Source organism: Oncorhynchus keta, chromosome 9 (assembly GCF_023373465.1).
Source record: "Oncorhynchus keta strain PuntledgeMale-10-30-2019 chromosome 9, Oket_V2, whole genome shotgun sequence".
In the NCBI taxonomy this organism is placed as follows: domain Eukaryota; kingdom Metazoa; phylum Chordata; class Actinopteri; order Salmoniformes; family Salmonidae; genus Oncorhynchus; species Oncorhynchus keta.
The window spans coordinates 26,025,893-26,040,876 of NC_068429.1; the positions used below are offsets into that span (position 1 = coordinate 26,025,893).

Sequence of the window (14,984 nt, forward strand, 5' to 3'; positions counted from 1 at the left end):
CCACACCGTTACTCAGGACTACCTCTGGCCATGACACACACCGTTACTCAGGATTACCTCTGGCCATGACACACACCACACCGTTACTCAGGACTACCTCTGGTCATGACACACACCACCCCATTACTCAGGACTACCTCTGGCCATGACAAACACCGTTACTCAGGATTACCTCTGGCCATGACACACACCACACCGTTACTCACGACTACCTCTGGTCATGACACACACCACCCCATTACTCAGGACTACCTCTGGCCATGACACACACAACACCGTTACTCAGGACTACCTCTGGCCATGACATACACCGTTACTCAGGATTACCTCTGGCCATGACACACACCACACCGTTACTCAGGATTACCTCTGGCCATGACACACACCGTTCCTCAGGACTACCTCTGGCCATGACACACACCGTTACTCAGGATTACCTCTGGCCATGATAAAAACACCACACCGTTACTCAGGACTACCTCTGGTCATGACACACACCACACCGTTACTCAGGACTACCTCTGGTCATGACACACACCACACCGTTACCCAGGACTACCTCTGGCCATGACATACACCGTTACTCAGGATTACCTCTGACCATGACACACACCACACCATTACTCAGGACTACCTCTGGCCATGACATACACCGTTACTCAGGATTACCTCTGGCCATGACACACACCACACCGTTACTCAGGACTACCTCTGACCATGACACACACCACACCATTACTCAGGACTACCTCTGGCCATGACATACACCGTTACTCAGGATTACCTCTGACCATGACACACACCACACCGTTACTCAGGATTACCTCTGGCCATGACACACACCACACCGTTACTCAGGACTACCTCTGGCCATGACATACACCGTTACTCAGGATTACCTCTGGCCATGACACACACCACACCGTTACTCAGGACTACCTCTGGCCATGACACACACCACACCGTTACTCAGGACAACCTCTGGCCATGACACACACCGTTACTCAGGATTACCTCTGACCATGACACACACCACACCATTACTCAGGACTACCTCTGGCCATGACACACACCACACCGTTACTCAGGACTACCTCTGGCCATGACATACACAGTTACTCAGGATTACCTCTGGCCATGACACACACCACACCGTTACTCAGGACTACCTCTGGCCATGACACACACCACACCGTTACTCAGGACTACCTCTGGCCATGACCCACACCACACCGTTACTCAGGACTACCTCTGGCCATGACACACACCGTTACTCAGGACTACCTCTGGTCATGACACACACCACACCATTACTCAGGACTACCTCTGGCCATGACACACACCACACCGTTACTCAGGACTACCTCTGGCCATGACACACACCGTTACTCAGGACTACCTCTGGTCATGACACACACCACCCCATTACTCAGGACTAGCTCTGGCCATGACACACACCACACTGTTACTCAGGACTACCTCTGGCCATGACACACACCACACCATTACTCAGGACTAGCTCTGGCCTTGACACACACCACCCCATTACTCAGGACTAGCTCTGGCCATGACACACACCACACCGTTACTCAGGATTACCTCTGGCCATGACACACACCACACCGTTACTCAGGACTAGCTCTGGCCATGACACACACCACACTGTTACTCAGGACTACCTCTGGTCATGACACACACCACACCATTACTCAGGACTACCTCTGGCCATGACACACACCACACCATTACTCAGGACTACCTCTGGTCATGACACACACCACACCATTACTCAGGACTACCTCTGGCCATGACACACACACCGTAACTCCGGACAAAAACATGTGACCTGACATAGGCAAAGTCAGCACTGCCTAAGTTACTCATCGGCTCTATAGTGGGATCATGGCAATATGTAACTAGCAGGCACTACACTAACAGCATTATGCAGACTGTCCATTAGCTACAGTTAGTACACTGTTGGGTTGCTAGTGGCATCAGCTGTCAACACGTCTGATAGTTTGATATGAGCTTGTCTACAGTGGTGTGCTGGATCAGAGCCAGCAGTGGTCTGATAAGTGCTTTGCCAGCTGGGCGGTGATACACACTCTAATGTCCCTACACTGCTCGTTAAAAAGACAGCAGCAGACTTGTAATCTTACAGTTTAGCCTGCTCTATATCAATCTGCTCCTGTCAGCAGGCACAACAGGACCGATCAGGACACAAGTCAACTGCTCTCAGCTCACTCACAACAATCAATCTCTCTATCTCTTTCTTGTTCCCCATCTCTCTAATAGGATTAAATCAGTGTAAACACTGCTGATGACACAGGAGGTTGCCAGAATTAGCTGGCTTGTATCTTAATAGCCTCTGGGGGCTGTAACACACAACAGATATGAACTAAAACACAGCACATTGCACTTGCTGGAGCTGCAAGGGAAACATTCAGCAATATGGATGATGACCGTGAGTGGAGAGAAAGGAAGAGCGAGGAGAGTGAAAGAGTGAGAGAAAGAGAGAGAGTGAAAGAGAGACAGGGCAGAGAAAGAGTGGAAGAGAAAGAGTGGAAGAGAGAGAGAGAGAGTGAGAGAGAGAGAGAGTGAGAGAGAGAGAGAGAGAGAGAGAGAGAGAGAGAGAGAGAGACAGAGAAGTAGAAATAGGTCAGAGTCCTACATAGTGAAGGTCACATGGTGACGGTCTACTTAGAGATTCTGCTGCTAACTCAACAACTAGATTTAAAATGGAAACTATGGACACTGGCCAAGGGTTGCGGTGGGAAAGACAAGCAACAGGAATGATTCTGTTTAATACTCAAAGCAACCATTCCCAGACAGAAACAGTAGCCTACAACATTGCTGTCTTGACAACAGTTGGCCACAAGCACTTTAAATGAGAAAAGGTACTGTAAGGAATGATAGGGGAATGTCATAAATCACACTGCAATGAAGAGGAGAGGGGTGTGCCTCAATCAGCACTTTCCCAAAGTTGACTTTCCGTTAGTCTGCAGTGCTTAGCACCTCACTTAATTTCTACTTCTATTTATTCAAAATGTATTTTAAACGGTATAAAGTTATACAGATAGCATCAGGAATTCTGTCACACACAGGAACAAGCGACAACGCTGAGATTTCCAAGGCAAGGAGTTAAGAGAGCGAACAGGACAGTGATAGCTGGGCTTTGACTCAGATGAAAGGCAGGGTAGTGTCTGTCAGAGTGCAGCTAGTTTGTACTGTAGGTATTAATAGCCTTGGCGGCGCCTATAGCTTAGCACTAACTTAGCATGAACACTAGCTGTTAGCCTGGAATCCTACTGAGAACCACACACCTGCTCCTAGGCAAGCCAAAACAAACAGGCCACTGTAGACTACAGATGCCATAAATGCCAAAACAATCTTAGCATGTTGTAAGTCGCTCTGGATAAGAGCGTCTGCTAAATTACTTAAATGTAAATGTAAAGCAACTTAAAGTAGGTCCACATACAGCAGACAACTTTTTACATGGTACTGTACATACAAAGTAGAGTGGACAATCAATGTTTACCACATAGCATAGTGTTGTCTGTCGCACTGGTACAAAACCCTGGGGGCCAACCCTGCTGAAAAAAAACAGAATTGACCAGCATAAGCTGGCCATGCTGGTCACCCGCCTTCACTGTGTTTTTGCAGGTTCCTTCACTGTGTTTTTGCAGGTTCCTTCACTGTGTTTTTGCAGGTTCCTTCACTGTGTTTTTGCAGGTTCCTTCACTGTGTTTTTGCAGGTTCCTTCACTGTGTTTTTGCAGGTTCCTTCACTGTGTTTTTGCAGGTTCCTTCACTGTGTTTTTGCAGGTTCCTTCACTGTGTTTTTGCAGGTTCCTTCACTGTGTTTTTGCAGGTTCCTTCACTGTGTTTTTGCTGGTTCTTTCACTACGTTTTTGCTGGTGGCAAGCCTTCACTATGTTTTGTACACTGGTGACCAGCATACCAGTATGTGTTTTCGACACTAGTGACCAGCATACCAGCATCAAAGTGCTTTATTATTTAAGACAGTCCATTACGTACAGTGAGCACCATAATTGATTGGACAGTGACCATTTTTTTCAAACATATCGGATGAACCGTTTAGAAATGACAGCACCTTTTGTACATGGTCCCCCCCCATTTTAAGGTACTACAAGTATTTGTTGAATTGGCTTCACAGATGTGTGTTGTTAGGCAGGTGTATTCATTTGTGTCGTTAGTGAATGCAGGAGAGCTGTTGATGAAGAGTATTGATTCTAGACTTTGCTATTGCCTTTGGAGGTTGTGGTTGGGGTGTGGCAGCATGAGGAAGACAGCAGTGTCGATGCAAATGAAGCTGGCCGTCATAAGGCTCAGAAATGAAAATCAATCAATCGGGAACCTTGCAAACCCTGGGCACGCCCAAGTCAACAGTTTGGTTCATCATTAACAAGAAAAAAACAACCGGTGAACTCAATTATGTCAAAAGACCCGGTAGACTGAGGAAGACCACTGTAGTGGATGAATGCTCTCTATGGTGAAGAAACCCCCCCTGACAACAGTACAACAGATCAAAATCACTCTTCTGGATGCAGGTGTAGATATGTCAAAGTCTACCATACGTAGAAGACTACACCAGCAGGACTACAGAGGGTACACTACAAGATGCAAACCACTGATAAACCTGAAGAATAGAAAGGCCAGATTACAGTTGGCTAAAAAGCACCTAAAAGAGCCCCAAGAGTTCTGGAAAAAAGTATTGTGGACAGATGAGACAAAGATTAACATGTACCAGAATGATGGAAAGAGGAAAGTGTGGAGAAGAAAAAGACATGCCCATGATCCAAAGCATACCACCTCATCTGTGAAACATGGTGGAGGGGGTGTTATGGCTTGGGCCTGCATGGCTGCCAGGGGAACAGGCTGACTTGTCTTCATCGATGATGTGACTGCAGACAGAAGTAGAACAATGAATTCTGAAGTCTACAGAAATATTTTATCTGCTCAGGTAAAACCAAATGCCTCCAAACTCATTGGACGGCACTTCATCATGCAACAAGACAATGACCCTAAACATACTTCTAGAGCAACGAATGGGTTTTTGATGGCCAAAAAGTGTAAAATCCTTGACTGGCCAAGTCAATCACTGGATCTGACTCCAATTGAACATGCATTTTACATGCTGAAGAGGAGACTGAAGGCAATAAGTCCCCGAAACAAGCAGGAACTGAAGATGGCTGCAGTACAGGCCTGACAGAGCATCACCAGGGAAGATACCCAGCGTCTGGTGATGTCGATGCATCGCAGACTTCAAGCAGTCATTGCATGCAAAGGATATGCGACCAAATATTAACAATGACTACTTTATTCTACATTATGTTAAACTGTCCAGTGTTTTTTGATGCCCGAAAATGGGGGGGACTATGTACAAAAGCAATCAACTGTGGGAGCAATTATTAGGAAATGGAAGACATACAAGACCACTGATAATCTCCCTCGATCTGGGGCTTCACGCAAGATCTCACCCCGTGGGGTCAAAATGATCACAAGAACAGTGAGCAAAAATCCCAGAACCACACGGGGAGACCTAGTGAATGACCTGCAGAGAGCTGGGACCAAAGTAACAAAGCCTACCATCAGTAACACACTACGCTGCCAGGGACTCAAATCCTGCACCGCCAGACGTGTCCCCCTGCTTAAGCCAGTACATGTCCAGGCCTGTCTGAAGTTTGCTAGAGAGCATTTGGATGATCCAGAAGAAGATTGGGAGAATGTCATATGGTCAGATGAAACCAAAATATAACTTTTTGGTAAAAACTCAACTCGTCGTAAGAATACCATACCTACTGTGAAGCATGGGGGTGGAAATATCATGCTTTGGGACTGTTTTTCTGCAAAGGGACCAGGACGACTGATCCGTGTAAAGGAAAGAATGAATGGGGCCATGTATCGTGAGATTTTGAGTGAAAACCTCCTTCCATCAGCAAGGGCATTGAAGATGAAACGTGGCTGGGTCTTTCAGCATGACAATGATCCCAAACACACCTCCCGGGCAACGAAGGAGTGGCTTCCTAAGAAGCATTTCAAGGCCCGGGAGTGGCCTAGCCAGTCTCCAGATCTCAACCCCATAGAAAATCTTTGGAGGCAGTTGAAAGTCCGTGTTGCCCAGCAACAGCCCCAAAACATCACTGCTCTAGAGGAGATCTGCATGGAGGAATGAGCCAAAATACCAGCAACAGTGTGTGAAAACCTTGTGAAGACTTACAGAAAACGTTTGACCTCTGTCATTGCCAACAAAGGGTATATAACAAAGTATTGAGATAAACTTTTGTTATTGACCAAATATTATTTTCCACCATAATTTGCAAATAAATTCATTAAAAATCATACAATGTGATTTTCTGGATTTAGTTGAAGTGTACCTATGATGAAAATTACAGGCCTCTCTCATCTTTTTAAGTGGGAGAACTTGCACAATTGGTGGCTGACTACTTTTTTGCCCTACCGTATATACAGTGCCTTCAGAAAGTATTCACACCCGATTACTTTTTCCACATTTTTGTGTGTTAAAAAATAGATGAAATGTATTTTTTTGGCTTACACACAATACCCCTATTATGTCAAATCTACATTGGAGTTGCTTACCAGGAAGATGTTCCTAAGTGGCCGAGTTACAGTTTTGACTTAAATCTATGATAAGACTTGAACATTGTTATCTAGCAATGACAGAGCTTGCAGAATGTTGAAAAGATGAATGGGCAAATGTTGCACAATCCATGTGTGGAAAGCTCCTAGAGACTTACCCAGAAAGACTCACAGCTGTAATCGCTGCCAAAGGTGCTTACACAAAGTATTGATTTATGTAAATGAGATACATCTGTATTTAATTTTCAATATATTTTTTATAAATTAATAAAACATGTTTTCACTTTGTCAAAATGGGGTATTGTGTGTAGATGGGTGAGAATATATATATGTTTAACCAATTTGGAATTCAGGCTGTAACACAACAAAATGAGAAATAATTATGAATACTTTCTGAAGGCATTGTATCACAGGAGGCTGTTGAGGGAAGAACGGCTCATAATAATGGCCAGAACGGTGCAAATGGTTTCCATGTGCTTGATGTATTTGATACCATTCCACTTATTCCGCTCCAGCCATTAGCACGATACTGTTCTCCTCGATTAAGGCCCCCCTCCTGTGCACTGTATATATATATATTTTATATGTATTTTTATTTTTTATATATATTTATATATTTATATAAATAGTTACACATATATATATGTGTTATTTCATAGTTTTGATGTCTTCACTATTATTCTACAATGTAGAAAATAGTCAAATAAAGAAAAACCCTTGAATGAATAGGTGTCCAAACTTTTGACTGGAACTGCATATAAACTCAGCCAAAGAAGAAATGTCCTCTCACTGTCAACTGTGTTTATTTTAAACAAACTTAACATGTGTAAATATTTGTATGAACATAACAAGATTCAACGACTGAGACATAAACTGAACAAGTTCCACTGACGTGACTAACAGAAATTGAATAATGTGTCCTTGAACAAAGGGGGGGTCAAAATCACAAGTAACAGTCAATATCTGGTGTGGCCACCAGCTGCATTAAGTGCTGCAGTGCATCTCCTCCTCATGGACTTCACCAGATTTGCCAGTTCTTGCTATGAGATGTTACCCCATTCTTCCACCAAGGCACCTGCAAGTTCCCGGACATTTCTGGGGGGAATGGCCCTAGCCCTCACCCTCCGATCCAACAGTTCCCAGGCGTGCTCAATGGGATTGAGATCCGGGCTCTTCGCTGGCCATGGCAGAACACTGACATTCCTGCCTTGCAGGAAATCATGCACAGGACGATCAGTATGGCTGGTGGAATTGTCATGCTGGAGGGTCATGTCAGTATGAGCCTGCAGCAAGGGTACCACATGACAGAGGAGGATGTCTTCCCTGTAACGCACAGCGTTGAGATTGCCTGCAATGACAACAAGCTCAGTCCGATGATGCTGTGACATACCGCCCCAGACCATGAAAGACCCTCCACCTCCAAATCAATCCCGCTGCAGAGTACAGGCCTCGGTGTAACGCTCATTCCTTCGACGAAAAACGCGAATCCGAACATCACCCCTGGTGAGACAAAACCGTGACTCATCAGTGAAGAGCACTTTTTGCCAGTTTGTGCCCATAGGTGACATTGTTGCCAGTGATGTCTGGTGAGGACCTGCCTTACAACAGGCCTACAAGACCTCAGTCCAGCCTATTGTGGACTGTCTGAGCACTGATGGAGGGATTGTGCGTTCCTGGTGTAACTGGGGCAGTTGTTGTTGCCATCCTGTACCTGTCCCGCAGGTGTGATGTTCGGACGTACGATTCTGTGCAGGTGTTTGTACACGTGGTCTGCCACTGCAAGGACGATCAGCTGTCCATCCTGTCTCCCTGTAGCGCTGTCTTAGGCGTCTCACAGTACGGACATTGCAATTTATTGCCCTGGCCACATCTGCAGTCCTCATGCCTCCTTGCAGCATGCCTAAGGCCCGTTCATGCAGATGAGCAGGGACCCTGGGCATCTTTCTTTTGGTGTTTTTCAGAGTCAGTAGAAATGACCATTCCACATGTGCATGCTCATTGTTTATGGTTCATTGAACAAGCATGGGAAACAGTGTTTAAACCCTTTACAATAAATATGTGAAGTTATTTAGATTTTTACACATTTCTTTGAAAGACAGAGTCCTGAAAAAGGGATGTTTCTGTTTTTGCTTCAACCTCTGCAGCAATGCTGGCAGCAGTCATACAGCTATTTCCCAAAGACAACCTCTGGATATGACACTGAGCACGTGCACTCAACTTCTTTGGTCGACCATGGGGGAGTATGAGGGAGTGTGAGAGCGATGACACCACATTTAACACACCTGCTCCCCATTCACACCTGAGACCTTGTAACACTAACGAGTCACATGACACCGGGGAGGGAAAATGGCTAATTGGGCCCAATTTGGACATTTTCACTTAGGTGTGTACTCAATTTTGTTGCCGGCCGTTTAGACATGAATGGCTGTGTGTTGAGTTATTTTGAGAGGACGGCAAATTTACACTGTTATACAAGCTGTACACTCACTACTTTACACTGTAGCAAAGTATAATTTCTTCAGTGTTGTCACATGAAAAGATATACTCAAATATTTACAAAAATGTGAGGGGTGTACTCACTTTTGTGATATACTGTTTATATATATATACCGTATATATATATATATATATATATATATATATATATACCGTATATGCATAACCAAACAAACAAAGTCAATATGGTTACAAGAAATGATAAGGGAATGTGGACTAAACCGGCTTGGTGGACAAAACGGGGAGTGGGGATCAGCTGAGAAGTCACTACAGAGTTGATAATTATAACAATTGAAATGCTAATCCTTTCCACATGATCGCTCACTCAGCTGGATTCTTCACCGATCTTTTATACCTTCTCCGGAACATGAAATTTGTTCGGACCTCCAGTTCTGTGAGGTGGAAGAAATTCCTTTGTTCTCTATGAAACTTCACTCTCTCTCTATACTGTGTGGCCATGAGGCAGGGTCTTCTCCTCAGGAATTTACGACCTCTCTCTGACCACAGCAGCCTAGTTGAAGGAGGCAAGGGGGAGGCAGGGAGAGGGGGATGGGGCTTGCTGATGGGGCTTGCTGTACCCATGACACCAGCATCACCAGCATAAACTTGTCACCAACATACCAGCATGAGCTGGTCACCAGCATCACCAGCTTGACCAGCTGGTCGGCCAGCCTAACCAGCTAGACCATGCTGGTCCGACCAGTTTGAACAGCATAGACCACAATGGACCAGCATGGGCCAGCTTGAAATTTAGGTTGGTCTACACTGTTTGTTTCAGCACGGAACATACTGTACAAGAAATAAAAGGTCTTGTATGACTATTCATCATACAGTAGAAGACAAGTGGTCTTCCCATGGCTAGCACAGGGCTGTCTCTGAACCACTTGAGGCCACATATTTACCATGAAGCTACCATTCTGGCAAACAAAGCAGACACCACATGCCTTCCATACAGCATAGAGCTGTCATTGATCAACAACACCTTGAGGCCACACGAGTTACATCATACTGGAGTTATGTGATACTTGACAGAAAAAAAGGGGAAAACAATAAATGTTTTTTGATTGACAGGGTATTCATTTATCTTACGTAAGTACAGTTGAAGAATAGATCATGTAACTATCAAATCATTAAGACCACCATGACTGCTCTCATGACATGAAACATAAAAATAACTTCCATGCCTGCTCACCTGTTTGTTGTTGTCACCGTGGGGCCTCTTGATGGAGACAAAATGGCGGATTTTACTGTAAAGAGATGGAAAGCAAAGCATATTAGATTGGGAACCATCTTTGTGTAACTACCAGTTGCACAAGCAGTTATCAATCCAAGTTGGAAGACCACACAATAGCCTGCCAGTCCCCAGTGCAATAAAGTTAAGATGCCTGGCTCCTTATAGAGGAAGTGATGTCAGTGATTTACCCTCCCTGGCCAATCACAGGCGTAATCTTGACGTGCTGCTGTATGCTGTCACCTGACTTCCTCCTGGCGTAGTAGATCCCCTGCCACTCCTAGAAACAACATAGTCGGAACATACAGTCAGACAACAATATAACATTCATACAATGAAGAAATGACAGTCAGACAACTGGACAGAAAACATTGCACAAATATGAAGAATGGATGGATGGTCTTCAACCAGGTGTTGAGGTATTGGGTCTCTCGCAGGATCTCTCACCTCTACTGTGGCTCAGTTTCAGAAGCTCACCTTTCCTTTCTTGATGCAGGTGTTGATGGTGTCTAGAAGATCTGCTCGGTTCTTGTCACTCTTGGGGAGTTCTGTTAGCTCTTTCCCTATTAACTCTCCTTTGTGGTATCCCATCATGTGCTCAAATGCTGGGTTCACGTACTGGTGGTGTGGGAGCGAGATGGATAAGAATGATTTGTTTTTATTTCACAGATGACCTAAACAACCCATAAATGTCAAGAGATACATTGTGTTTCAGTGTGGCTGAATGACTGTGTACCTGTATCACATGGTCTTCACTGGTGATCTCCACAGCCTCCTGACAGTGGTCCAGAGCAGTGAAGACTGAGTTACACGCCCTGAGGGAGAGAAGAGAGGTATATCTGTTTAATCATGTGTGTGTGTGTGTGTGTGTGTGTGTGTGTGTGTGTGTGTGTGTGTGTGTGTGTGTGTGTGTGTGTGTGTGTGTGTGTGTGTGTGTGTGTGTGTGTGTGTGTTTGTGTGTGTATGTAGGTTGGTTCTTCTATCCTTGTGAGGACCTAAAATCCCCACAAGGATAGTAAAACAAGGAAAGCTCTCCCTCCTGGGGATATTTCCTAAATCCCCATGACGACAATGGCTATTTTAATCTTAAGGGTTAGGTTTAGGGTTAGAATTAGGGTTAGCAGTTAGGGAAAATAGGATTTTGAATGGAAAACGAGGATACGAGGATAGAAGAACTTAATGTGTGTGTGTGTGTGTGTGTGTGTGTGTGTGTGTGTGTGTGTGTGTGTGTGTGTGTGTGTGTGTGTGTGTGTGTGTGTGTGTGTGTGTGTGTGTGTGTGTGTGTGTGTGTGTGTGTGTGTGTGTGTGTGTGTGTGTGTGTGTGTGTGTGTGTGTGTGGACCAATGTACCTGAGTTTGAACTGGCAGCGCACCTCTCCATGTTCTATCTGGAGCAATTCGTTATAGCAGGCAGAGACACTAATGTTCTCCACATACCTCTGACCAGAGCGATAGATAGAGAGAGAGAGAGAGAAACATGAGCAACACAGTGTACTGTACAGTGTGTAGTCTGCGGATGTTATCTCTGCCTGTGTTCTGAGCTCTGAGGCCTTTCACTCAACATGTCTTGGAGGTAGGGCATGTGATGAGAACTGTGACCTGCTGTACAGTACAGTACAGTAGGTAAACACTGCCTTTGTTTAAAAGATGAGCCAGCTGACTGACTGACTGATTCAGCAGATGGATGATAGGATAGCATGCTGAGTGTTTTAAGTTGCCTGGCTGAGTTCACTTTACAGAGTCACAGAGGAGTTGGTAGTGGCAGATGTCATGCCATATAAAGGCATGTCCTCTTTTCCTCCTATAGTACATAGAGAACATATAAGGAGAAGAGTACATACTCTGCTGAATCCAGCGCAGAGGAGAGGACGAACAGACGGCTCCTCCTGATCTAAAGGCCTATAGAGAAAGAACAGCATAAACAGCACACACTATGACGTTATCATCATCAGCCCACATAAGATATACACCACATATCATTATAGAATACACACACGTGTATGGCATTATCATCATCAGTGAGGAAACATATCTGTGTTTGTTTACTGTTGTTTGTGTATGTAACTTGAGTTGTGAGTTGCGGGAAAAAATCCTCTTGAAGGGCAAATAAACACCATCAATCAATTACGATGTATACTTACGTCTGTGGCACAATGGCCAGAAGGACTGTGTGTTCTGAGGGCTTTGTGGCACGGACCAACCTGGATCAACAACACAATAGAAAAACACATCAAAATATAACAGATTGATAAAAAGAAGCATTCAAAATCCTGCAAGTGGTGAGAACAGCATTATCAAATACAGTGCCTTCAGAAAGTATTCACTCCCCTTGACTTTTTCCACATTTTGTTGTGTTACAAAGTGAGATTAAAATGGATGTAATTGTACTTTTTTGTCAACGATCTATAAAAAAATACTCTGTAATGGCAAAGTGTAAGAAAACTTTTTAAAAACATTTATGGAAAATAAAACTCTAATATATCTTGATTAGATAAGTATTCAACCCCCTGAGTCTTTGGCTGTGATTACAGCTGTGAGTCTTTCTGGGTAATTCTCTAAGAGCTTTGCACACCTGGATTGTACATCACTTGCCCATTATCCTTTAAAACATTCTTCAAGTGCTGTCAAGTTGGTTGTTGATCATTGCTAGACAGCCATTTTTATGTCTTGCCATAAATTTTCAGGCTGATTTAAGTCAAAACTGTAACTAGGACACTCAGGAACATTCAATGTCGTCTTGGTAAGCAACTCCAGTGTATATTTGGCCTTGTGTTTTAGGTAATTGTTCTGGTGAAAGGAGAATTCATCTCCCAGTGTCTGTTGGAAAGCAGACTGAACCAAGTTTTCCTCTAGGATTATGTCTGTGCTTAGCTCTATTCCATTTATTTGTATCTTAAAAAACTCCCTAGTCCTTACCGATGACAAACATACCCATAACATGATTAAGCCACCACCATGCTTGAAAATATGAAGAGTGGGACTGTCACGAATCACGGCGAAGATGGTGCCTCTTCCTGTTCGGGCGGCGCTCGGCGGTCATCGTCGCTGGCCTACTAGCTGCCACTGATCCCCTTTTCTGTTTCATTTAGTTGTGTCTGATTAGTTGCACCTGTTTTGTGTTTAGGTTGTGGTTGTGGGCTATTTAAACCCAGTAGGCCCGCCGGCTTTTGTGCGGGCTTGTTTTTCTGTTTATGGTGTGTGGTTATTTGGTGGTATTTATTTTTCCGGTCAGTTGCGTCCTGTTGTTTGGACTGGGTCTTTACATGCCCTTGTATGTGTGGCGTGACCGTCTCTCTGGGTTTTGGAAAATAAAAATCCACATCTTGTGAACTACCCTGCTCTCTGCGCCTGACTTCTCCACCCACTACTCATAGACGCCGTGACAGGTACTCAGTGATGTGTTGTGTTGGATTTGCACCAAGCATAATGCTTTTGTATTCATGACAAAAAGTTAATTTCTCTGCCACATATTTTGCAGTATTAGTTTAGTGCCTTATTGAAAACAGGATTCCTTTATTCTGTTTTTATTCTGTACAGGCTTCCTTCTTTTCACTCTGTCATTTATGTTTGTATTGTGGAATAACTACTATGTTGTTGATCCATCCTCAGATTTCTCAAAATCACCATTGGCCTCATGGTGAAATCCCTGAGTGGTTTCCTTCCTCTCCGGCAACTGAGTTAGGAAGGGTGCCTGTATCTTTGTAGTGACTGGTTGTTTTGAGACACCATCCAAAGTGTAATTAATAACTGCAGCATGCTCAAAGAGATGTTCAATGTCTGTTTTTTTATACCCATCTACCAATATCCCACTATAATCAATTGGCTACATAGCTGATGCCTGCTGGACTGTCCATTAATCACGGTACTCCATTCTGTTTATTTATTTTTTATCTGTTGGCCCCAGCCGCAAACTCAGGCTCTGTGTAATTAATCCGACCCTCTCTGCCTAGTCATCGCCATTTTACCTGCTGTTGTTGTGTTAGCTGATTAGCTGTTGTTGTCTCACCTGTTGTTTTAGCTAGCTCTCCCAATCAATACCTGCGATTACTTTATGCATCGCTGTATGTCTCTCTCAGATGTCAATATGCCTTGTATACTGTTGTTCAGGTTAGTTATCATTGTTTTAGTTTACAATGGAGCCCCTAGTTCATACCTCTGATACCTCCTTTGTCCCACCTCGTACACATTTATGGAAGAGTGGCAAGAAGCCATTTCTTAAAGATATCCATAAAAAGTGTTGTTTAAAGTTTGCCACAAGCCACCTGGGAGACACACCAAACATGTGGAAGAAGGTGCTCTGGTCAGATGAAACCAAAATTGAACTTTTTGGCAACAATGCAAAACGTTATGTTTGGCGTAAAAGCAACACAGCTCATCACCCTGAACACACCATCCCCACTGTCAAACATGGTGGTGGCAGCATCATGGTTTGGGCCTGCTTTTCTTCAGCAGGGACAGGGAAGATGGTTAAAATTGATGGGAAGATGGATGGAGCCAAATACAGGACCATTCTGGAAGAAAACCTGATGGAGTCTGCAAAAGACCTGAGACTGGGACGGAGATTTGTCTTCCAACAAGACAATGCTCCAAAACATAAAGCAGAATCTACAATGGAATGGTTAAAAAATAAACATATCC

The 14,984-nt window shown here is 44.2% G+C and overlaps 1 protein-coding gene across 1 annotated transcript in view; it reads right to left on the minus strand.

Moving 5' to 3' along the window:
* The window catches only part of LOC118387982 (high affinity cAMP-specific and IBMX-insensitive 3',5'-cyclic phosphodiesterase 8B-like), a 129,011-nt gene that overhangs the window by 68,496 nt on the left and 45,531 nt on the right, over positions 1–14,984 (minus strand). The window contains exons 4-10 of the mRNA XM_052525578.1: positions 12,488–12,547; positions 12,188–12,245; positions 11,697–11,785; positions 11,084–11,162; positions 10,825–10,965; positions 10,539–10,627; positions 10,309–10,363 (exon numbers count right to left, since the gene is read on the minus strand). Of these exons, the coding sequence (XP_052381538.1) occupies positions 10,309–10,363; positions 10,539–10,627; positions 10,825–10,965; positions 11,084–11,162; positions 11,697–11,785; positions 12,188–12,245; positions 12,488–12,547 (571 nt within the window). The remainder of the gene's footprint in view (positions 1–10,308; positions 10,364–10,538; positions 10,628–10,824; positions 10,966–11,083; positions 11,163–11,696; positions 11,786–12,187; positions 12,246–12,487; positions 12,548–14,984) is intronic.